The 26,425-nt window shown below is 37.2% G+C and overlaps 1 protein-coding gene across 1 annotated transcript in view; it reads right to left on the bottom strand.

Moving 5' to 3' along the window:
• The window catches only part of LOC124622442 (putative helicase MOV-10), a 447,321-nt gene that overhangs the window by 359,303 nt on the left and 61,593 nt on the right, over positions 1–26,425 (bottom strand). The window contains exon 3 of the mRNA XM_047148140.1: positions 14,316–14,532. Coding sequence (XP_047004096.1) covers positions 14,316–14,532 — 217 coding nt within the window. The remainder of the gene's footprint in view (positions 1–14,315; positions 14,533–26,425) is intronic.

Here is a 26,425-nt window from a genome sequence, read left to right as displayed (position 1 = left end):
AATTGGAAGGCTCTGCAGAACATACTGTAGTAAAAATCATGTTAATTGGATTGAAAATGTTACTGACTTCGAGGATATAATGAACAGCCTACAGCATTCATCCACTAGTTTTTCACCTTATGAAGTAATGTTTAATAGACGACCTGCAAATTTGATTTCTGAGAATGTTGATTTCCCACCTTGTCAAACTATGACACCCCAGGAAAGAGAGACAGCTGTTAGGAACACTATGAAAAGACAAGGAGAGGTAAGAAAATGGAGACATGATGCAAGAAGTAAAGGAGTACAGTTCAGGATAGGAGATCTGGTCTTAGTAAAAACACAGGAAAAATCTAAATTGATGAGTTCTGAAATAAAGAAATTTTTTGACATCTATATAGGCCCCTTTGAAATCAAGGAAAACTCTCACCCTAATGCCTATAGGCTAATCTACCCAAAATCCAAGAAGTTATTTGGACTGCGCAATGTTACAGGGTTAAAACTCTACAAACATGACCCATAAAATAGTCATTAATAAGTAAAATGCTGCTCGGAAAGAACTAGTTGACTGGCCCAACTATATCACTTTATTGTTTTATCATTCAAGGAAAACTTCATGTCAAAGTGTGGGACTATGTCAGCTAAAAGTATGAAGTAGATTTTGTGTTAATGTGAATTATGTCTGTCCTAATTTCTCTTTGTTCTCTAATATACCCATTCATTAAATTTGGTATGAGATCAGTGTGTCGGACTACGAACCATTCTACAGTGTCATAGTAATGTCTCTTAACAGAAACCAAAGTTAATGATGTGAGCACTTTTAAAGTAATAAGATATGAATAGTGATTGTGTGTAAGAAGACAAAACCTTGTCATTTGTAAGCTATGTCAGATGGAACATTATTTAATGGATAAAGCAAACTGGAGGTACTTGTCAGATTACGAGAGTGTGCTTTGAAGGTATGTTATAGTGTGTTAAAAATATAGTGGGTAGTCATGAAATTTAATTATGCAAATTAAGAATGTATTGAGGTTTGGAGCATTATGGAAACCGATGTTGGTGTGTTACTTTTGAAACCCTTGTGATGGATTGAAGGTTATGTGATACTAATTTTGAAGTTTATATTGTGGGAGAATATTTTGTAATAGTTTAGATAATTTAATGTTAAAGTGAATGAAGAGCTGTTAGGAATTTATCCCATACCCTGTTACACAATTTGGAATAATTTCTATTCATGGCAATATGCTATTTGAGCACAGGAGAGTAAACAAAAATGAAACACTGCTTAATAATTATGTAAAGTTAAGGTATAAATACTAACAATCTTACACAATTTAAGTGTAGAGTTTGTCATAATGTGACCTATAAAGCTGACATAGATGTACAATGTGAGGATACTGCAATGATAGTCACAATCATATATGGAACATCTCAGCTACCTCATTATAAAGGAAACATTCAATCATAAATATGTAAACCAATCTGACTCTGAAAATACAGCACAAGCCATGCCATAAGGTATGTTATTGAAGCACTTATATTAAAAGATTGTGAGAGATGCCTGCGTTCCACAGTTCACTTAATATATTCTAAAGAAACCACTGACAATTTTTCCTGCTATCAGAAGAGTGAGTTTAACTAAGATGCATTAAGTCAGTATTGAAGTAAACTTGAGTTTATACATATACTATATAATTATGTACCCATCTTAACACGGCTCTGCAGCTACCATGATCAATTAAATATAAGGTGCCATATTTTATTGTTAGTTATAAGCTCATTACACTTATTACTCAATACAGCCAATGTAACCTTCAAATTGTATATCATGGAAAGTATATATATATATATATAACTAAGATCACTTGGGAAACCAATTTTATTACTAACTTTCGGAACTGGAAATTTTATTATGATGTATGTATGAGATATACACAGGGTGATTCAAAAAGAATACCACAACTTTAAAAATGTGTATTTAATGAAAGAAACATAATATAATCTCCTGTTATACATCATTACAAAGAGTATTTAAAAAGGTTTTTTTTTCACTCAAAAACAAGTTCAGAGATGTTCAATATGGCCCCCTCCAGAAACACGAGCAATATCAACCCGATACTCCAACTCGTTCCACACTCTCTGTAGCATATCAGGCGTAACAGTTTGGATAGCTGCTGTTATTTCTCGTTTCAAATCATCAATGGTGGCTGGGAGAGGTGGCCGAAACACCATATCCTTAACATACCCCCCTAAGAAAAAATCGCAGGGGGTAAGATCAGGGCTTCTTGGAGGCCAGTGATGAAGTGCTCTGTCACGGGCTGCCTGGCGGCCGATCCATCGCCTCGGGTAGTTGACGTTCAGGTAGTTACGGACAGATAAGTGCCAATGTGGTGGCGCTCCATCCTGCTGAAATATGAATTGTTGTGCTTCTTGTTCGAGCTGAGGGAACAGCCAATTCTCTAACATCTCCAGATACTGTAGTCCAGTTACAGTAGCACCTTCGAAGAAAAAGGGACCAAAAACTTTATTGGATGAAATGGTGAACAAATGTACAACTAAATGAAACTTTATAGCTCCCTTAATTCGCCGACAGATAGTGTTTGGCTCTGCCTTTTGTCGTTGCAGAGTTTTAAATTCCTAAAGTTGAGGTATTCTTTTTGAATCACCCTGTATTTTATTCCATAGTGACACACAATCCCATGCATGCCATGCATGGACTTGTGTGTGTGGGGGGGGGGTATTATAACAGAACGTAAAATCATGTATGTCAGTAATTTCTTTACGTGTAATGTTTTATGTAAATATAGTCTTTGACTGTGAGTTTAACAACTAAGAGATGGTTATCTTTGGTCATGCGGGAAGGAGGTCAATCTTTGGAAGAGGTGGTTGACGGTCTTTGGATGGGGAGCGTGGGTTGGAGGAGGTGGTAATACGGATGTGGTGTAAAACAATGTCTTATTGCATATTATTGTAGAAGTGTTAAATGTGAATAAATGAATTAAATAGTGATGCGCAAAACTAATGTAATGTTTGCTCTTTAAAAATCAAAATACCACATCGCCCTACAAACCAGTTAGTCTCATCCAAACACAAAGAAAACCGCAGGAACATCACAGTGGAATCACCTCTAGACTTCACGAAGACAACAACGCAGCCATCGATATGAGTTAAGTACCAAACTGTTCGTACTTGTTAACGACCTCGGACTATAAATTTGAATCTCCTGTAGTGCCTGAAGTCACCATGTGGACAAAGGAGTAGGACAACTTATAGACTGTGGAAATCTTAGGAAGAGGTCTGTTAAAACGTCTGCATTAAATTTTGCACAAAACTCCGGAAAACTTTTACAGAGACACAGCAAATGATGCAGGAAGCTGTGGTGGCAACTAACCTGTGCGTTCAGGTTACGATTGGAAGAAACACGGTTCTGAATACTGTCTGAGTTCAACTGCACACACTGATGAACACAATCTAGTGATACAAAGCCTGAGTCCATTGTTCTGACCTGAGGTGTAGCAAACAGCCATTGTGGCGAGACTAACATCTCATGTGATGTGGGTGTAGTACACGGATTGTAGTCAGCAAGAGAAAATCCAGTCTTGGGAGACATGATGAATACATCCAGAGAGTTCATTTGAGCTTCCAAGTCCATGAGGAAAATGATGTGTGGATAAGTCATGGTGATGAATATTCATTTGTAGCACAATGAACCGGCATGGGAGACACGAAATGTACTTGAAATTTGTAATGGGGTCACCAATGTGGGAATGTGATGGGTTACTATCTCAAAATCAAACACTTCCACTTTATATGAATATAATAGAGGGAAACATTCCATGTGGGAAAAATATATCTAAAAACAAAGATGATGTGACTTACCAAACGAAAGTGCTGGCAGGTCGATAGACACACAAACAAACTCAAATATACACACAAAATTCAAGCTTTTGCAACAAACGGTTGCTTTATCAGGAAAGAGGGAAGGAGAGGAAAAGACGAAAGGATGTGGGTTTTAAGGGAGAGGGTAAGGAGTCATTCCAATCCCGGGAGCGGAAAGACTTACCTTAGGGGGAAAAAAGGACAAGTATACACTCGCACACACACACATATCCATCCGTATGTACACAGACACAAGCTTGTGTCTGTGTATGTGTCTGTGTATGTACGGATGGATATGTGTGTGTGTGCGAGTGTATACCTGTCCTTTTTTCCCCCTAAGGCAAGTCTTTCCGCTCCCGGGATTGGAATGACTCCTTACCCTCTCCCCTAAAACCCACATCCTTTCGTCTTTCCCTCTCCTTCCCTCTTTCCTGATGAAGCAACCCAACCGTTTGTTCTGAAAGCTTGAATTTTGTGTGTTTGTTTGTGTGTCTATCGACCTGCCAGCACTTTCGTTTGGTAAGTCACATCATCTTTGTTTTTGGATATACTTCCACTTTATATTTAGATATAGATATATATTTAAATATAAACATCTACTTGTGTATGTACAACAAGTCACATAAAAAGACTGAATCATTTCAAACTTTTCATCCAAAGAACTCAACAAGCGGAGAGAGAGTCCTCTTTGTGGGTTGATGTTTATATCAATGCCACACCAGCAATAATTATTAGCATTTATAGACATTTGGAAAAATCTGGAAGATCATACCTTAATATATGGTTATAACAATTACATTTTAATATATTTCATTGCAACACTTAATTAAGGTCAGTGAGATCTAATAATAAAGTAAATATTCAAATGCTGAAACATATCTGTCTAGGTGAAAGCAGAAAAACTCATTTTATGAAAGCTGTATCTGTAACATTTGTCGAGTTTTGAAAAAGTGCTCCTCAATTTGGAAGGAAAGACAACATGCAAATTAAAGAGCCCTTTTCCCCTTTATATAACAGATTTCACGTGGTCTAAACTTTCAATGCCAATTATGGTCACATTAATACAAATTTATGGGATCTGTTGATACATTTTTGATTTCGTGATTTTTCTGAATCTACTGACACCCATATTAATGAGCAACAGTCCTTAGTTAAAAATGGCTGAATTATCAGTAACTAAATTTGAATATACAAGATGGATCCCATGATCATAAACTAGGGTTTTCCACTGCATGGGCATAAATTAGTACTGCATACTTTATTAGCTGCTGCTCATACCAAATAGTATATAAACAAAATACAACTACAATCTTGTCTGCCAGAGAAATGCAAATATTCTCACCTATAGAATTTACGAACTATAATAAATTAAAGAAATTGAACAATATCCTGGAGTGAGTCTTCGTATGGCCAAAGGCACTTTGGTCACTCAGTTCAGTCTGTTCCTATTCCGTTCATTCTGCTCTTAATGTTCATTTAGCATAAATTCAGTCTAGCTAACCTGCATTTCAATCCAGCCTTGGGATCTGTTTGTGGTCTCTGCGTTTGTTTGATTCAGGCTGTGAGAAAATATTTTATAATGACTAACAGTACAGGTGAATACAGGGTTATAAATACAAAATAAAATAGGGGTATTGCAGGAGTAGGTTTAATAATGAATAAAAAGTAGGAGTGTGGGTAAGCTACTACAAACAGCATAGTGAACACATTATTGTGGCCAAGAAGCCCATACCTGCTACAGTAGTACAGCTTTATATGCCAACTAGCTCTGCAGATGATGAAGAAATTGATGAAATGTATGATGAGATAAAAGAAATTATTCAGGTAGTGAAGGGAGGCGAAAATTTAATAGTCATGGGTGACTGGAATTCGTGAGTTGGAAAAGGGAGAGAAGGAAACATAGTAGATGAATATGGATTGGGAGTAAGAAATGAAAGGGGAAGCCGTCTGGTAGAATTCTGCGCAGAGCATAACCTAATCATAGCTAACACTTGGTTTAAGAATCATAAAAGAAGGTTTATACATGGAAGAATCCTGGAGATACTGGAAGGTACCAGATAGATTATATAATGGTAAGACAGAGATTTAGAAACCAGGTTTTAGATTGTAAGACATTTCCAGGGGCAGATGTGGAGGCAGATGTTGGACTCTGACCACAATCTATTGGTTATGAACTGTAGATTAAAACCAAAGAAAGTGCAAAAAGGCGGGAATTTAAGGAGATGGGACCTGGATAAACTGACTAAACCAGAGGTTGTACAGAGTTGCAGGGAGAGCATAAGGGAACAATATAGAGGATTGGGGGAAAGAAATACAGCAGAAGAAGAATGGGTAGGTCTGAGGGACGAAGTAGTGAAGGCAGCACAGGATCAAGTAGGTAAAAAGACGAGGGCTAGTAGAAATCCTTGGGTAACAGAAGAAATATTGAATTTAATTGATGAAAGGAGAAAATATAAAAATGCAGTAAATGAAGCAGGCAAACAGGAATACAAACGAATCATAAATGAGATCGACAGGAAGTGCAAACTGGCTAAGCAGGGATGGCTAGAGGACAAATGTAAGGATGTAGAGGCTTATCTCACCAGGGGTAAGATAGATACTGCCTACAGGAAAATTAAAGAGACCTTTGGAGAAAAGAGAGCCACTTGTATGAATATCTAGAGCTCAGATGGAAACCCAGTTCTAAGCAAAGAAGGGAAAGCAGAAAGGTGGAAGGAGTATATAGAAGGTCTATACAAGGGCGATGCACTTGAGGACAATATTAAGGAAATGGTAGAGGTTGTAGGTTAAGATGAAATGGGAGATACGATACTGTGTGAAGAGTTTGACAGAGCACTGAAAGACCTGAGTCGAAACAAGGCCCCAGGGGTAGACAACATTCCATTAGAACTACTGACGGCCTTGGGAGAGCCAGTCCTGACAAAACTCTACCATCTGGTGAGCAAGATGTACAAGACAGGCGAAATACCCTCAGACTTCAAGAAGAATATAATAATTCCAATCCCAAAGAAAGCAGGTGTTGACAGACGTGAAAATTACCGAACTATAAGTTTAATAAGTCACAGCTGTAAAATACTAACGTGAATTCTTTACAGACAAATGGAAAAACTGGTAGAAGCCGATCTCGGGGATGACCAGTTTGGATTCCGTAGAAATGTTGGAACACGTGAGGCAATACTGACCTTACGATTTATCTTAGAAGAAAGATTAAGGAAAGGCAAACCTACATTCCTAGCATTTGTATATTTAGAGAAAGCTTTTGACAATGTTAACTGGAATACTCTCTTTCAAATTCTAAAGGTGGCAGGGTTAAAATACAGGGAGCGAAAGGCTATTTACAATTTGTACAGAAACCAGATGGCAGTTATAAGAGTCGAGGGGCATGAAAGGGAAGCAGTGGTTGGGAAGGGAGTGAGACAGGGTTGTAGCCTGTCCCCGATGTTATTCAATCTGTATATTGAGCAAGCAGTAAAGGAAACAAAAGAAAAATTCGGAGTAGGTATTAAAATCCATGGAGAAGAAATAAAAACTTTGAGGTTCGCCGATGATATTGTAATTCTGTCAGAGACAGCAAAGGACTTGGAAGAGCAGTTGAACGGAATGAACAGTGTCTTGAAACAAGGATATAAGATGAACATCAACAAAAGCAAAACGAAGATAATGGAATGTAGTTGAATTAAATCGGGTGATGCTGAGGGAATTAGATTAGGAGATGAGACACTTAAAGTAGTAGATGAGTTTTGCCATTTGGGGAGCAAAATAACTGATGATGGCCGAAGTAGAGAGGATATAAAATGTAGACTGGTAACGGCAAGGAAAGCAGTTCTGAAGAGAAATTTGTTAACATCAAGTATAGCTTTGAGTGTCAGGAAATCTTTTCTGAAAGTATTGGTAAGGAGTGTAGCCATGTATGGAAGTGAAACGTGGACGATAAGTAGTTTAGGCAAGAAGAGAATAGAAGCTTTTGAAATGTGGTTCTACAGAAGAATGTTGAAGATTAGATGTGTAGATTATGTAACTAATGAGGAGGTACTGAATAGAATTGGGAGAAAGGAAATTTGTGGCACAAACCACTGATAGGATCTGAAGGATGTGATTAAAGATTCCACTTCATCCATCCTTTTTATGAGAGATGACAGGATGACAGTCGATATAGATGTAATCAGCAATAAATAAACCAACAGCTGTATTTTCATCTATGGTTTATTCCAGAGGCAACCGGATTCATCATTTCATTATGCTTCATCTGGTGCTCTAAGGCCACAAAGTGGCTGAGGAGGGGGGCGGCAGGTATCAATTACAGGCAAAATGGCAGCATCACTTTTACTCACAAGTTAAGACAGCTAATGCCACATAAAAAAAAACATTTGTGTTTCTCAGACTACAATAGTTATCATGTCACATGTTTTAAAGATCAGACAGTCGGTGAAGTATTTAAGTCACACAACACAAACTGAGCAAGGTCTGAGAGAAACAATAATAAGACAAACAAAAACTAGTCATAATCTTGAAGGTGACACAGTAACCATCTTCTAAGTAAAATTCTTTTGTTGTTTCTTTCCAGTCTGGGGGTCACACAAATAGTATCATCACTAGTTTCAACTTTTTAGTAAATTCTTATCAGATGATGTGTACAAAAAGAAAGAAGAAAAGCATGTAGTAAAATACTGATAGCATCTACAACTAACATGCATTTGCATACATTACATAGTAACTCATGAAACATATTCATACAACATTTCAGTAAAAGTACAATACAACAAGTTCAATGTGAATATTTTCACAAATTAAATGAGTGTGTAACTTTTGAACTGAGACACCATGGAGAGAAAACATGGAAATTGCCAAAATATGTACAGTTAACTCTAAATACCATTTTACTTTATATAAAAATTAGAGCATGAACTATTTCAAAGTTCCAATTTACATGTGTACAATCAAAACTCTAAAATATCAGGAAAGGTAATAAATGTCAACTTTGTATAAGTATTATACACAAGTATTTATATAGCTGCTGTGTTTTAAAACTGCCACTCTAGCAACCAACATAAAAACTGTCACCCTAGCAACCAACATACAACATTCAAAATTTAATCTCCAGATACCTAATTATGAGCTGCATCTAAGTGACCACTCAAGAACAACAAAAGAATCATACCATACAAACAGTAATGAGCATTAATGTGAGACAGAAAATGATGAGAAAAAGTGTTGGGGAAGTGGATGGAGTAGATGATGATAACTTACATAGACAGTGCCCAACTAAGGAGATGTGAAGAATGGAGACCAGTAGATGTGAATACCAGAATAGTGAAAAGCCTATCACACTTAACGTATCCACAAAATGGTACTGAATATTGGTAGATGTATATTTTATCTGTGGCTGTCACAATGAATGTATCCACAAAATGGTACTGAATGTTGGTAGTTGTATATTATATCTGTGGCTGTTTATTCTGAGTAGGAGCTAGACTGTGGCTATGTCAATAAAAATTTTGGGAAATACCTCCTTGTCGTGAAACAGAACAATTTTATACTGTTCTAAGTACCCATTTTCTGTTTTATTTTTGTTGTAGCACTGGTAACATTGGAGTACATGGTAATGAAAGGATGTATAGGACAGCACTTACAATAGAATCAGGAACGTGGACAAGTGAGCACAGAGAAAAAACACACGATTAATCGTGTAATAGAACCTAAAATAAATATTTTAGAATATACGAGTGCAGAGCATGGCCATTCTCAATATCCAGGCAGAATATAAAATGTAAAAATCATATCAGAGGATGTTCTAAGGAGTAAATACCAGTTCTTGTTGTATCGAATGAAGAGGCACGTAAAGGGTGGTACAGTTAAGAAGTAAACTGTCTACATAAGCTTTTGTTTTTTATGTGGCCTGCCATGAATTCCTCTCCTGTGCCAACCTCTTCATCAGCACTTGCACCCCACATCCTCAATTATTTGTTGTATATATTCCAATATCTGTCTTCCGCTGCTGTTTTTGCTCTCTATGGCTCCCTCTAGTATGACGGAAGTCATTCCCTGATGTCTTAATACATGTCCTTTTATCCTGTTCTTTCTTCATGTCACCATTTTCAATACGTTCCTTTCTTCACCGATTCTGAGAAGAACCTCTTCACTCCTTACCTTATCAGTCCACCTAATTTTAAACATTCTTTTGTAGCACCACATCTCAACACAACTGTCTTCTGTTCCAGTTTTCCTACAATCCATAATTAACTACCATACATTGCCAGGCTCCAAATGCACATTCTCAGAAATTTATTCCTCAAATTAAAGCCTCTGTTTGATACTGGTAGACTTCTTTTAGTCAGGAATGCTCTCATGCCTGTCTGGTATGCCTTTTATGTCCTCCTTCCTTCATCTGTCGTGAATTATTTTGCTTCCAAGGTAGCAGAATTGTGCACTTTGTGATAAGCAAATTTGGCATTAAGTTTCTCGCTAATCTCATTTCTGCTACTTCTCACTACTTTCATCTTTATTCAACTTACTCTCAATTCATATTCTATATTCATCTGACTGTTTCTTCCATTCAGAGATCTTCTAATTCTTCCTTACTTTCAGTAAGGATAGCAATGTCATCAGTGAATCTTATCATTGATATTCTTCAACTGTGAAATTTAATTTCACCTTGAACTTTTATTTCTGCTGTTGCTTCTTCTGTGTACAGACTGAGCAGTTGGAGTGAAAAACTGAATCATTATCTTATCTTCTTTTTAAACTGAGCACTTTGTTCTCGGTCTTCGAACATCTGACACTGTCTTATGTTGTTGAATGGTTTTTCCACAATGACAAATCCAACAAACGTATCTTGATTTTTATTCTGTCTTGCTTATATTATCAAGCAGGACTGCCTCTCTGGTGGTTTTATCTTCCCTAAAGCCAAACCAATTGCCATCTAATGATTCCTCAATTTTCTTTTAGATTCTTTTGTATATTATTGTTGTCATCACCTTACATGTGTGAGCTGTTAGGTTTACTGTGCAATATTTCTCGCACTTATCTGCTTTTGCTATCTTCTGAACTGAATGAATTATATTTTTCCAAAAGTCTGATGGTATGTTGCCAGTCACACAGATTCTACACACCAGTTTAAATCGTCTTTCGTTTGCCTCTCCCTCTCCCCTCAATGATTTTAGAAATTCTAGTAGAATGTTATCTATCCCTTCTGCCTATTTACTCTCAAGTCTTCCAAAGTTTTTTATTTAAATTCTGACTGTAATACTGTGCTCTTTCTACCTATATGCTCTCCCTCTCCATGTTTGATACTGGAATTCCCACTGCACTTTTAATCTTGCCGCCGTTGCATTTAACTGCACATAAGGTTGTTTTGACTTTTCTGTGTGCTAAGTCAGTCCTTTCGAAAATCATTTCATTTTTCATTTTGTCACATTTTTCATGGAGCCATTTCATCATGGCTCCTTTGTCCTTCCCATTCATTTCATTCCTGAGTGATTTATATTGCTATAGTCCTGTCTGCACCTGAACGCCTTTGAACTCCCTTCTTTCACTGATGAATGTAAGTATTTCACTTGTTACCCAAGGTACTTTGCAGTTATCTGCCTTTGTGTCTGTCCAACATCCATGATTGCTCTTTTTAAAGATGTACACTTCTATTCAACTGAACTGCCTGCTGTGGTACTCCTAATTGCAGCAGCCTCATCTTTAGTGACCTTCAAGTGTGCCTCATCTTTCCTCAGTAATTTAACATACCATTTTCTTCCATACTGAGTCTTCCATAATATTCTCTTAAACTTCAATTTATTCTTCATCATTACTCAATTGTGATCTGAGTCTGTATCTGCTCCTGGGTACACCTTACAATTCCGTATCTGTATGACCATGATGTAAACTGGCTGGAATCTTCCAGTGTCTTCAGGCCTTTCCAAATGTACCTCCTCCTCTTCCTGTGAATTTTGAACAGCGCATTTGCTATTACTAACTGAAAATTATTGCGCAACTCAGTTAGTTTCTGTCCTTACTCATTCCTAGTACTAATCCCATGTTCTCCTGTAACTCTTCCTTCTATTCCTTCCTCTACAATCACATTCCAATCCCCAATGATTATTAGATTATTGATAAATTAGATGTACTTTTCATTCCAACTGATCCACAGTGAGGAGATCCTATAGGATGTAGAACAAGTCAGAAAAACAAGCATAAACAATAAATATTTACAATGAAAAAAAATGTGCCAATGTACCATCTACAGAACCCAAGTGAAAATGATTGTCATGGATATGGAGTGAGTAAAAAATTTTTTTAACATATTTTCATTTAAACGGTAAGAAATACTAAATAGAAAAATCATTTTACACTCTTCTTTACAATGATTGTATTACTGCATTAATTTTGTACAGAAGTCAGGTTGTACTAATACTCACATATTTGATATCATTAGTAACACACATCCACACATCAGATTGTTCTACTAAAACATTCATCAATTGTGTAGGAGTGGCCGCCAATAAATCTTTTATGTTCATTATAAACTGAACTTTAATGGTCATTAAACATTTTATGTCTGCTGTCAAATTACTGCAAATGTGTATTTGTGAACACTTGTGGTTTTTGGACCAAAGTAAGTGTATTTAAATCATTGTGAAGGTTATTCTATTTTGAATATAGTTTCCTAAACAGGCTTCTGCAAGATGTTCCTGAGTTCACACCACAAATAATTCTCATTACATGTCTTTGATTGAACCAATAAAACTTTAGCTTCACTTGATGGGTTATCCCAAAAAATAATCCCATATGAAATTTAAGCTTAGTATGTCAGCATTTTCATTTTTACATTGCCAATGTCTGACAATATTCACACTGAAAGTAGAGATTGGTTTATGTGCTACAGCAGTTCTGTTCTGTGCTCCTCCCTGTTAAATTTACTATCTCTTATAAGTTCTGAACTGCATGTAGTGTGTTTTTTCAACATACAATGACAATGAATTGGTTAACTGATCCTTCTAAGACTACACTTGATTTTCTATTAATTGCCATGTTTATATCATATGGAAATAAAACAAACTTGGCTTCTGCTAATTTTACCAATGAAAGGTCATTGATGCATACAAGAAAAAGCAAGGGCCCTAAGATGGAACCTTGTGGGACACCACGTGTAATTAGTTCCCAGCTAGATGATACCTGATAGCTTAATACATCTCTCTTTCCTAATGACACCCCTTTTTCCTGTCGGAGATATGGGGTCTAAACCATTTGCAGCCTTTCCTGTTGCATCAAAATATATTGTGATTTACACAGTCAAATGTCTTTGACAGATTACAAAATATGCCAGTAGCCTGCAATTTAATAGTTAATGAATGAAGTATATTTTCACTGTATGTTCAGATAACCTTCTCAATATTTCAACACTTTAGAAATCTGAGCTGTGACTTTGAGAATATATTATTTCCTATCAGATGGTTAAGAAGCCAACTGTACATTCCCTTTTCTAAATTTTTTTAGAATGCTGGCAAAAGTGAAACTGGATGGATCTCTTTCTTTACATACTGCATTACCCCTTCAGTATACTCTCTACCTCTTCATCTTCTCATTGTGATATCGGTGTAGGTTTGCAGCCAAATCTGATGAGAACAACACTATCACCAAATTGTTCATAATAATTCACTCTCTGTCCTATCTTCCTATTCATAATGAATCCTTCTCCCATTATACCATTTTCTGCTGCTGTTGATATTACTCTATATTCAACTGACCAAAAATCCTTATCTTCTTTCCATTTCACTTCACTGACCAACACTATATCTAGACTGAGCTTTTGCATTTGTCTTTTCAGATTTTCTAGCTTCCCTATCATGTTCAAACTTCTGACATTCCATGCTCCAACATGTAGAATGTTATCCTTTCATTTCTCATGGCCACCTGTCCCTTGGGAGGCCTCTCCCACAGATCCAATGGGGGACTAACTTGAGATTATTTGCCAATGGAGAAATCATCATGACACTTTTTCAATTACAGGCCACATGTCCTTTGGATACACTTTATATGTCTTCCTTTGCATCCTTATGTCATTGATCATCACAGATTTTTCCACATTTTAGGGTAGTTTCCCACCTCAAGGACAAGAGAGCACCATGAACCTCTGTCTGCTCCTCTGCCCTCTTTGACAAGGCTGTGGGCGGACTTACATCAGCCTTCAGCCACTGTTGCTGATGATCTTTATTCAGAATTTAAGCAGTGGCTAGGTTCAAACCTGGGACCATTGACATTTTGATTACTAGCCAAAGATGCTATACCCCCCCCCCCCCCCCCCAAACCAGGGGTCTTTTTATGTATTGTAAATGCATTCATCACATTCAGTTTCAATTAATAATACATAAAAATCTCTATTAATCAACCATGAAATGAGAATTTTTCAAGAGGGGAATTGATGGTAAGAGATAAGAATAAAGACAATGAGATAAGGTGCTTGAATTTACCTGTTGTTGCGATACAGAGACCTCAACTTATGATCAACTTCAAGTATATGCTGATGCAGCTCATACTCTGAGGAGAAAAGTTCTTTGCACAACAAACAATGTAATCCTTCTATATCTGGTGCCTTTTCTTCCTTGGTCTGAAAAGCAGACTGCCGATTCACTAGTATCTGTTGTCTAGGCTTTGCAAGAGTTTCATCAGGATGCTTCTTCAGTATTTCTAAGCAACAAAGAAGGAAAAGCTACACGATAAAATTTACATTTTCATCTTTAAGTTCACAGTTTATTTCTCACCTAATGCTTTATCAAAACCATAATAAATCTAGTGTACACAGCATAGCAAGAAACTGAAAACAAAGTGTAATGTTGTGTACACAATGTAACATCTCCCCTCAAAATATTTCTGGCAGACGATATAGCTGTAAGGAGTATTGGTGTCAGATTATGATTAACAGAAAACATGCTTTCTATGAGGCTGACTGCCAGTTATAAACACTGTTATTTTAATGAGTAGAAAGATGCAACTGGATATGATCAGCTTTCGAGAATAAATTTTTGCTCTGCAGTTGAGTGTTTACTGATATGAAACTTATGGACAGATTAAAACTGTGTGCCAGACCAGGACTCAAAAGGTCCTGGGTTAGAGTCCTGATCCGCACATTATTTTAATCTGCCAGAAAATTTCATGATCGGCTTTATTTGTGAAGTACATATTTCGTCTCTGAGTCTTGATATTGAAAACAAGTAATACACAGAACTATTAAATGAAATTTGGTACAACAAGAGGCTTTCCAAGATGTACAGGTAGCAATAGGTTCCTACTAGCTAGCAAAACTATATTTCTATTGACAAAAATAATCTATTTTTGAAAATATTATGTAACTGGATAGATAAAAAACCTACCAACCAAGCAGCAGGAGAACACACATATAGAAGTTATTATTCATGCAAGCTTGCGGTGATAATGGTTCCTTCTTCTGGCAGAAGGGTTGAAGGGTAAGGAAGAAGGGTGAAGGAAAGGGAATGGTGAGGTTTACGAAAAGAGGTAGAGTTTGGAAAAGTCACCCAGAAACCCATGTCATGGGGGACTTACCACATAGAAGGAGAAGGAAAAACTGATTTTTGGGGACTGCTTAGCTTCTCACTCTTATAACATGTGAACAATGTTTTAACAATAATCTCTGTCTTGCATATATCCTATTTTCCACCTTTAAGCTCTCCAGTTTTCAAATCTTGTCAGGTGCAGTCCCTTCAAGGAAGATGGATGACTACTGATCACGTGCCAGATACAGGATAATCAGTATAGTGCAATATAGTGTGTAAGTTTAGATGAGCTTTCCTACAGTTTATGTGATAAAAAACATGAAAGAGCAAGCTAACCTTTATTAAAAGGGTTTAAAGAAGTTACACAGCAGATTTTCCTTTTCTCACTACCTGTACATAGATATGTTAATAGTGTGAGACATTATATACACGGACACTGGTCTTAGAATCTTGTTGTGTCATATTGTGACTGACCTACAGTTATTAAGTTGTGACGGGTTTTTGTCTGCTCTAAGAAAATTTAATATGAACAAAATTCATTAACCAAGGAAAGGGAGGGAAATAGCTATGATCTTCTGTACAATGAAAGAGCTCTCTTAGAAACTGTTTGTGTTAATTTCCAATGTGCATATACACGATTTTAGACTATTTCAGGCTATCACTATAGATGAAGGCAGGAGTAAAATTTGCAGTTGCGTGTATTTCAAGCAACAAATCTCAGAAAATCCAAATACATACAACAAAAGGTATTCACATTATCTGAATCACACAGGTTACATTTGGAATTTCTGTATTTATGATGGTGAGAGGTATGGCAGAATGAATCTGGTGAAAACACTGCTAGGGATTTATCTGCAAAGGATTACACTATGTTTGCAAATATATTGTACATCAATCCAACAACTGTTTCAGGACTAGAAGTGGTTGAAACTGCTCTTGTGCAAATTAAAAAAAATCCTAACTTAGATCACAAAAACTTCAGTGAACAAATTTTTAGGTATAAACCTATTGGAAGGATAACCAGGATGTAGACATGCTACATATCAGACACACTGCAGAAACAACCACCTTTACTGATATGAGAGGCAAGGAGAAGTCAAAGCCGGACAGCATAATGGATTACAACAAAAATTAGTTGGGTGTTGATTAGTTTGACCAGCTGCTGTCATATGACACATTTCAACATCAAATATGTGAAATTCTGTAGGAAGTTACCTTTCCACATAAGCTACTCAGCATATGAAAACCATCTGTGGATACTTTGATAGGAGCAGAGCCATCTCAAATTACAGCCTGGTACATCACAACTCTCCAGACTGGGCTGTTCCAAAGTCATGCCATGGGACACCCACAAGCACTGGTCGAGTTGCCTGTGGACCAGGTTGAGTAGACTACCTTTCTGGTAGCCCCACTGCACTGTGTTCCCACCTTGTTATGAGCATTCACGAGCCATTTGGGCACCCCTATCTGTGGGCAGTAAGTCAGCACAGCAGAGCTGTATAGCCTACAGGCCAGCACCTTGAACTCCCGCATGTCAACTTTTTACCGACAGCTACCCACCACTCGCAGTCACTGCTACATACTATCTACTGGAAACTGTTCTCTTGGGAGGGGGGGGGGGGGCTGAAACATAAGCAGGGAGGGAAAAAAGTATTGTAAGTATTGTATACAGTTTACTCTCAGAGTGATAAGAAGCAGACTGGTACACACTGATGCAAAGATATAAGCTACAAGTGTACTAAGTCCAAAGTCACACTTTGTACATAATAAGGCTTCAAAATATATCAAACAAAATCACTGTAGCATAAAAGGTCCCCAAAGATGATTACTGAACACAAGAAACGTCATGTGCTTCATTATTAAATATTGCCTCTATTTTGGCGACAGTGACATTGCAAACACTGATAAAACTTGTGCCACTAATTTGAATATTTTAGTGATTAAAATCAACTGTGGACATAATAGTTTATTAGAAGACAACAATATGAAATATGATAGATTGCTGCACAGTGCACAGAGGAAGTGTTGAGTGGTAGACAGGCACATTGAATGAAGATTGCTTCATATTATCTGCTATCAGACTAAATCCTGCATCAGATGTAGACAAGACACACACACAAACACACACATGTACATATGCATAACTCCCACAGTCCATTGTTGTCTCGGAGCACTAAGGACCGACTGCTGAGACAGTGGGCATACATTCCATGTGCGAAATTCCTGGGTATCTGGATGGATAATAAACTGAGGTGACACTAGCATATTGATAAGTCAACCAAAAAAACTCATTTCTGCATGCTTTGCACTCAGAAATCTCTTTAACTACGTTGACCTGCAGACAATATTACTAGCATTCTTTCACTCAATTCACTCCTGTGTCATAATCCTCTGGGGCATTGCAGCTAAGGTGAAAACAGTGTTTCTTTTACAGAAACATACAATATATGTAAAGTTGACAACTGAACACACTGCAGAAGCCTGATCAGGGACCTAGATGTTTCTTACACTTACAAGATAATACATGTACTTCCTAATGGTATTTGTGGTTTATAGCACAAGTGAATATTGAATGAACTCAACAATTCTCAATATCAATATTAGAAGTACAAATAATGTCCATATTGACTACACATCTCTCTCCACAGTTCAGGGTGGTGTTTTACATCCAAGGGCAAGAGTGTATAACAGGTTGCCTGTGGACAACAGATAGGAAATTGAAAATCCTCAATGATTTACACATAATGTAAAAGAATACCTCAATAGCTACTCCTCTGACAATATATCTAGAAACTTAAGACTCAATAACATAAGATAGCTTGCGGCTTCTGATCCTGCAGCACCATAGGAGGGTATACCATTCGTTTGTGAATTATTTTTATGAGCTTCCAACTAGAAATGTCTTATTTAATGTCTTATTTTCATTTATGTTGGAACTTCGTACTTTAATTTTTGAGTTTATTGTGCGTTTGTGAACCTAGTTTTGCTTTTTAATAACTGTCTAGTGTACAGTTCCACTGTCTCTAAATTGGATACAGACTATGATCGCTGTGTTTGGGCACAAGGTGTGATAGTGACCCTTTGCTCACAGCTTCATGTGGTGCAAGCTTTGGTCATGCACCACTGTGAGGGGCTGGACATGAGGATCCAAGGGACATCCGGCTTGTCCCATGTATCCCCCGAATGATCCACAACTGTGGCCACCCCAGTAACTGCCCATGTTCAGTTTGACATATCACCCATGGTTGAGTGGAAGGTCATTCCAAGATGTGGCAGGTAAGAAAAGACATAAGAGGGGGCCGACCGAAAGCCCCCCCCCTTCCCCCTCTATCCCCAGGTTTCTCTGACAAACAGTTACAGGTGCTCTCTGTAGCTGATAAAGATTCTGAACGATGTGCAGTCCTACAGAAGGTGGGATTACTGGTACGTGGGAGCTCCAATTTTAGGTGTGTAGGTCCTTAAGGATATGGCTGTGAATGGGAAGAAGAAGTCTAGTGTGCAGTTTGTGTGCATACTGAGGGGGAATCATACTGTATATGGAATGGGTTCTTCCAGACATCATGAAGACCACTGGGTTCAGCAAACTGGTTGTGATGGCTCATGCCACTACTAATGATGTGTGTCATTTTGGATCGGAAGAGATTCACTCTGGTTTCCAGTTGCTATCTGAAATGGTAATGACTGAAAGTATTGCCTGCAACATGAAGGCAGAGCTCACAAGCTGTAGCATCATTGACAGGACCAACTGCAGACCTTTGGTACAGAGAAGAATGGAGGATCTGATTCAGAGGCTCAGCTCACAATCTATAGCATTGTTGACAGGACTGAGTGCGGACCTTTGGTACAGAAGCAAGTGGAGGGTCTGATTCAGAGGCTCAGATGGTTCTGGAACCTTGTAGGCTGCAGATTCCTCAACCTGCGCCAAAAAGTGGTGGGGTATCGCATTCTGCTTAGTAGGCTACGGATCAATACAGACAAGAGGTGGGTACAAGGATGGTGGGAGATCTGTGAATTGGACTGAGTAGTTTTTTTAGGTAAGAGGAACCTGAGAAAGAACAAAAAGGGTTTCAGTCTCAAAGTGTAAAAGTCAAATAAAGGATGAGGATAGACCCAGGAACCATAAGTATTATAGATGTAAAACACTGACCTCAGATGGCTGTGATAGGACACCCTTCAAGTGATATCAAGTAACTTTAAAACTGCACTTTTATAGAACTGTTACAAAATGAACTTTCACGTAAATTGCAAATAATTGAAAGCCTCTTTCATTTCGGTCTAGCATGTTTTGTGCATTGTCTATACTATAAATATGGATGAGAACGGGCAATTAAAATTTACCACTTTCAGGCAAGCAAAACTATACTTTGAATTACTAGCACAATTTGTCGAAGAATAGGAAATTATAGATAAATGAAGGTTTGAGGAGATTTAGGTTTTGGACTGCGGCAGGCGCTGATTGGATCAGTAGAATTATGTGCTTTATAAACAAGTTGATGCATATGCAACAATTGATTTTTGAGTATCTTTGATTATAGAAAACATTGAACTTTTAATTTTTTCATTGTAGGAATTTATTTTCCAGTTCTGTTGAGCTGAAATTTTTACAAGCGGATTACAGAGTGTGAGTAATTCATTTCAGACTGTTTTGTCATTACTCATCTAAGTAATTTAATGGCTCTCGTGTCGTGACTGAACTTCCATTTTTAAAATCAATGCAATAAATCCAAACTAAAATAAAACCCATCGCCCCATAATCCTTACCAATGGAATCACAGCATGCATCCAGACCAGAGAGACCGTAATGTCATACTAATAAATGGGTTCATACTGCCAGATTCTTTGTAAATTTGACTTGATTTTGTAATCACTGCAATAACATCACATATCTTATCAACCCATAAAGTGTCATTTCATTTCCTTCACGTTTTTTGTCAGCCAATGTATATGGTGCTAAAAGTATACTGGGGCAGTACACCTATATCTTCCTTAGTAAAGGAACATTTGGAAACAGTTCAACATTTCTGCTTCTCCTTTTCTACCCTCAAATTCAGTCTCTGTGTCATGCACGTGTGTGTGACCACTAATTTCAGTAGCACTAACTTCCTTCACATAGACCAGAATTTCTATGGATTTGTGAGTGATATTTCAGTAATATTCTGTTACAGTAGTTGTTAACAGGTTTACATATTGCCCCTTGACAGTACTGCAAGAAAAGAAATTGGGTAAGAGTTTCCCATGTCATCCTTCAATTTCTTCTTCTTGAACAGTGTCTAGCTTCCACATACTTCAACAAATCAGGAGAGCACTCCTATGCAAGAGATTGGTTCATTATTTGACCTGAGGAGGTGTTTGGGACGTACTATTATATGATACACTGTTTTAATCACTTTAGTGGGTATCCCATTCCATCTTGCAGAGATTTGGTTTTTTAATGACGGTATAACATTTTCCACATTCTCCTGCTTTTTCCTAGCTCTGCAGTCCTTGATAGGCCTTGGCCCACTCTAGGACATAATTCCATTCCTTCCTGCCCAATTTCTTGCAACTCCAATAATTTTTAGATTTTCTTGTAAGTCAAACAGGTATCGAAGTCTCGGTCTTCGACTGCTTCTTCATCCCACTGGGTGTTTTAGCAGTGCTACTTTTGTTATGTTCTCACATTTCATATGAAAGACATGGCGTCCCATTTTATGTAGTTTATTTTAGTGAACTTTTTCCACAGTCTAACTTATGAGGCATATTAACTACAGTGGTACACAAAGTTCATTCATTGGTTGAATAAGCTTATTTCTTTTTATGGTTTTATATGCTGTTTTAAAATCAACAAATGTATGATGCATTTCTATATTGTATTTCCTTGTTTCATCTGGAATTTTACTCAGGGTGGATATTTGGTCAGTAGTTGAATTGCTAGATCGAAAGCCTGCCTGTTATCTCCTGACTGCTTTTTCTGCAAAATGTTTTACATGGGTACATCTACATCTATAGACAAGCTCTGCAAGCTACCTTAAGGTTCATTGCAGAGGGTACTTTGTACCACTACCAGTCATTTCCTTTCCTGTTCCACTTGCAAAAAGAGTGAGGGAAAAAAGTCTCTCTATGTGCCTCCATACGAGCCCTATTACTCTTATATTATCTTATCTTCACGGTCCTTATGCAAAATGTAAGCTGGTGGCAGTAGAATTGACCTGCAGTTAGATTCAAATGTTAGTTCTAGAGTTTACACAGTAGTATTTAACACAAAGAACGGCCTCTTACCTACAAGGATTTCCATTTGGTTTCACAAAGCGTCTCTGTAATACTCACATGTTGACTGTATCTACCAGCAACAATTCTAGCAGCCCGCCACTGAAAATCTAGCAGCCCACCACTGAATTGCTTCAATGTACACCTCTAATCTCTCATTATGGGCTCTCAAACACTAGGGCAGTACTCAATAATGGATCAGACTAATGTTCTATTCAGAGTCTCCTCTACAGGTGAACACTGTTTTCCTAAAATTGTCCCAATAACCACAAGTCAACCATTCACATTTATCACTACTGTCCATGTTTGCTCATTCAATCTCATACCACTTTGTAACATTACGCCTGGATATTTAATTGACATGACTGTGTCAAGCAGCATACTACTAATACTGCATCTGAAGATTATGGGATTGCTTTTCCTACACATCTGCATTAGCTTACACTTTAGAGCAAGCTAGAAATAATCATTTACATGTGTAGAGAATAAGAGCAGTCCTACAACAGTTCCTTTGGGCATTCCTGGTGATACCCTTGTCTCTCATGAACACTCACCATCCAGGATAATGTACTGGGTTCTATTAATTAAAAGTCTTCAAGCCACTTACTTACATATGTGGGAACCTATACTACATGTTTGTACCTTCATTAACAGTCTGCAGCGGAGCACTGTCTAAAATACTTTCTGGAAATCTGGGAATATAGGACCTGTCTGTTGCCCTTTATCCATGGTTCCCATGATATCAGGTGAGAGAAGGTTAAGCTGAGTTTCACATGAGTGATGGTTTTGACATCTGTGCTGATTTGTGGACAGAAGTTTTTCTCTCTCAAGGAAATTTATTATATACAAATGAGGATATGTTACAGATTCTGCAGCAAACCAATGTTAAGAATACTTGACTGTAACTTTGTGGACCCATTCTTTTATCCTCCTTATATACATGAGTCAACTGCGTTTTTCCAGTAGCTTGGGACTTTGCACCGGGCAAGAGATTTGCCAAAAATGCAAGCTAAGTAAGAGGCCAATATCATAGGGTATCCTTTTTAAAACCAAACCGAGATTTCATCTGGAGCTGGCAATGTATTTGTTTTCATCCCTTTCAGTTGCTATGGCAGGGAAGCCTATTACTGTAACCTTCACAAGGGAGTATGTGTGACAGTCAAATGATGGCATATTTATAAGATCCTCTTCCACCAATGATTTCTTAAACTTGACATTTAAAACTTCAGCTTTCCTTCTGCTGTCTTCTACTGCCACACCGTATTAGCCAACAAGTGACTGCCTAGTAATTTTACATAGGACCTGAATTTCTTGAAGTTCTCAGCAATATCTTTTGCTAAGGTATGACAGTGGTAGTTATTGTATCCTTCATGCATCGATCTTCTCAGACACACAAGAATTTCTACTATCTTTTGCCTGCTGTCATTCTCATGGTCTATTTGAACCAAGACTGCAACAACCTCTGCTTCCTCAGCATTTCCCAAATTTTGGTATTACACCATAGTGGGTTTTTTCTGTCCTTAGCCGACTCGCTCAGCACATACTTCTCCAGAGCATAATTTACAATCTGTTTAAACTTTGTCAGTAATTCCTCTACATCTATCATATTGGAACTAAATGATGTCCATTCATTGTCTAAGTAGGTTGCTCAGAACTGCGTATCTGCTCTTCCCAGAAAATACTCTCCTAGCCTTCTTGATGGATTTATTAATTTTAGTACTGATCATTGCTATGATGAGATAATGATCACTAATCCATGTCTCTATACTGACACTGTCAATAAGGTCAAGCTTGCTTGTAACTACAAATTCTAAAATATTTGCATTCAGTGTGGGTTGTCCAACTAGCTGCCCAAGATAGTTTCAAGAAAACATGTTCAAAAGTTATTGATAAGACTGCCTGTCTGTACCACATGAAAAGAACTCATAGATGTCCCAGTCTTTACTCGGCAGGTCAAAGTCACCTCCACCTAATACTGCATGATCTGGGTATTTCTACACTACATGTTTTCTGGGAACTGTCTTGAGCAGCTAGTTGAACAACCCACATGCTTTTGCAAATATTTTAGAATTTGTAGCTACAAGCAGGCTTGACCTTACTGACAGTGTCTGTATAGAGACATGGCTTAGTAATCATGATGTCATCATAGCAAAGATCGTTACTGAAGTTAATAAATCCATGAAGAAGGCTAGGAGAGTATTTTTTCAAGGAAGAGTAGATAAGCAGTCGTTAGCATCCTACTTAGGCTATGAATGGACATCGTTTAGTTCCAATATGACAAATGTAGAGGAATTACTGACAAAGTTTAAACAGATTGTAAGTTATGCTCTGGAGAAGTGAATGGACAGTAAAAACATCCAATAATTAACTTGAGGTCACCTAGACCTGTTACATGAATCATAATAATTGTACTATCACACTCAAATTTAACCTCAATAGAGATGTGGCAAGATGGCGCCAGTAGTATTGTGTGGTAATAGGATGCTCCAATCTTCGTGCAGAAAGTGTAAAAAACATGTAGTCAAAGGAATTCAGTGTATTAAGTGCAACTTTTGGTTACACAAGAAATGCACAAACATGTGTCTGAAACTTATAAATGACGATATTCAGTGGACATGTCTCAGAAGTATAAGTGATGAAAATGCACAATTAACCTCCGCACTAATTTCTAAAGACAAAATTATTCATGATCTTCAAAGTGACATTGATGCTCTAAAAGCAGGACAGATGTTGGTGAAGCAAGAAAATATTGCACTGAAATATGAAAAACGTTGTGTATGTAAAAAAACTCCACTATTAAAAGGACCTACATCAGCAAATACATGAAGTGATACAACTGACAAACCACGAAAAAATTCAGCTGCCATTACGAAAGGAAAAGAAACTGAAGATACAGAATGTGATGTCAATCCTGAGTGGTCCATTCAGCATATTGTTGGGCCCATCCGTACGGTACTGCATGGTGCTGTGGTTGCCAGGATGAACCGCACCATGGATGTCGGGAGTGAAGTTGTGCATCATGAACTACGAAACGAGGAATAGGAATGATTTCGACAGAGAAATTCATAAAACAGCTATGTATCACAAAAGTGTACTATACCAACCCAAAATCCTCTACAGTGCTCTCCCCAAAGAACTAAAAATAATAGCAAAACTGCACATATTTAAAAGAGAATTAAAAACATATTATTGAGCAATAGTTTTTACAGTATTGAAGAGTTTATGAATCATTGACAATAAAAGCGCAGTTAATATTTCCCTGACATAATAAATATGTGTAACTGCTCACATTTAAATACTTGCTGTTTCTATGAAAGTGTGAAACAGTGTTAATGTAAGAATGGAAATAATCTTTGCTGTGAGAATTACTAGCTTTTTTTATTGGTATGTTGTTATCCTACTTGTATATTTTTATGTTAATGTTCTTATAGTTCTAGTAAAATAGTAATGTCTAAGTGACAAGTAAATTCAATTATAAATTTTCATGTACATGTATGGACCAGCATAACATACAAAAAAGAGAGAAAGAAGCATTATAGTAAGACTGAAAGTGAATTCTTTATTATAGATGACTCACTGTTGAAAAACATAGTCATTTTAAACACTGAAATCGACATTCAGCCAGGCATCAGGATGCATCAAATTGCATACAGACCTACAAGAGAGAACTCAGCAGATAAGCGTAACAGAAATCTAAAAGGTGTTTTTATCCATGTGGGAACAAATTCGCTTTGAAACAACAGCAAGGAAGAAATTGTAGACCACAAAAGGAACCTCATTCAAATGGCCAGAAGACTCTACTCGAATTCCAGAATAATAATAAGAGGCACTGTGTACAGGAGATCGGTGAGTGACAGCTATGTGCAGAGAATAAACGGCAAAATTAATTAACAGTGCAATAAACTAGGGGTTGTTTACATTGGTCCCAACAAATTTTGAAGTGCGAACTGTTTTGCCAAAGATGGTCTACATGTGAATAGGTTGGGTTAAAAAATGTTCAGTAAGATATTCACAGATACTTGCCAGGTCATAAAAAATAAGGGAAACTGATAAGTAGTGATGGGGGTGAAAAAACTTGTGTAGCATTAAGAAAGACAAAACCAAACCATTATCTGGCAAAAAATGTGGTAAAGCTCATAACTAATAGTGAAAGTAGATACGTTTTGCACTGGAATATAAATGGTTTAAACAATGATGCTTCAAACAATAAAAGCTCCAAACTAGACGAAGTGGAAATCATTCTGTCAGAATGTGCAAATATTAGAGTTGTTTGTATAAATGAGCACTGATTTACTGAGGACACAATTAATATTTTAAACAAAATAGGAAACTTCAGATTAGCAAGTAGCTTTTGATGAAGAAACAAGTCATGTGAAGGCTCGCGTATACTTCTACATAGTGATATAAATTATGAGACCAGAAACTGTTTTAATTATATACAGAATTCCATGGACATCTACGATAGAACTATTCTTATATAAGCTTCAAAGTATGCTAGAACACCTTTGCAGAGAAAAAAAAATGGAGTAGCTGCTGATTTTAATACTGGTATCACATGTGATAGTAGCTACACTTCAAAATTCGCCGACTTTGTAAAGAAATATAGTTTCAAATTGAATTTCTACCACAGACAAGGGGCAATCAGTAACCTGTATTGACAATATTCTAACTATGAAGATGTGTATACATTTTGTCTAGACCTAGGTATTTCAGATCACTGTGCATTGTTCATTGAGCTGCCACAGACAGACATGAACATTTCACATGTGAGAACCATATCAGCAGGACCTTTAGTAAAGAAAACTTGCTAACATTTAGTGAGA

This window comes from Schistocerca americana, chromosome 7, assembly GCF_021461395.2.
Source record: "Schistocerca americana isolate TAMUIC-IGC-003095 chromosome 7, iqSchAmer2.1, whole genome shotgun sequence".
NCBI classification, from domain to species: domain Eukaryota; kingdom Metazoa; phylum Arthropoda; class Insecta; order Orthoptera; family Acrididae; genus Schistocerca; species Schistocerca americana.
Note: the sequence above shows the minus strand (reverse complement) of the source record. Positions and strands in the feature narration are given on the sequence as shown.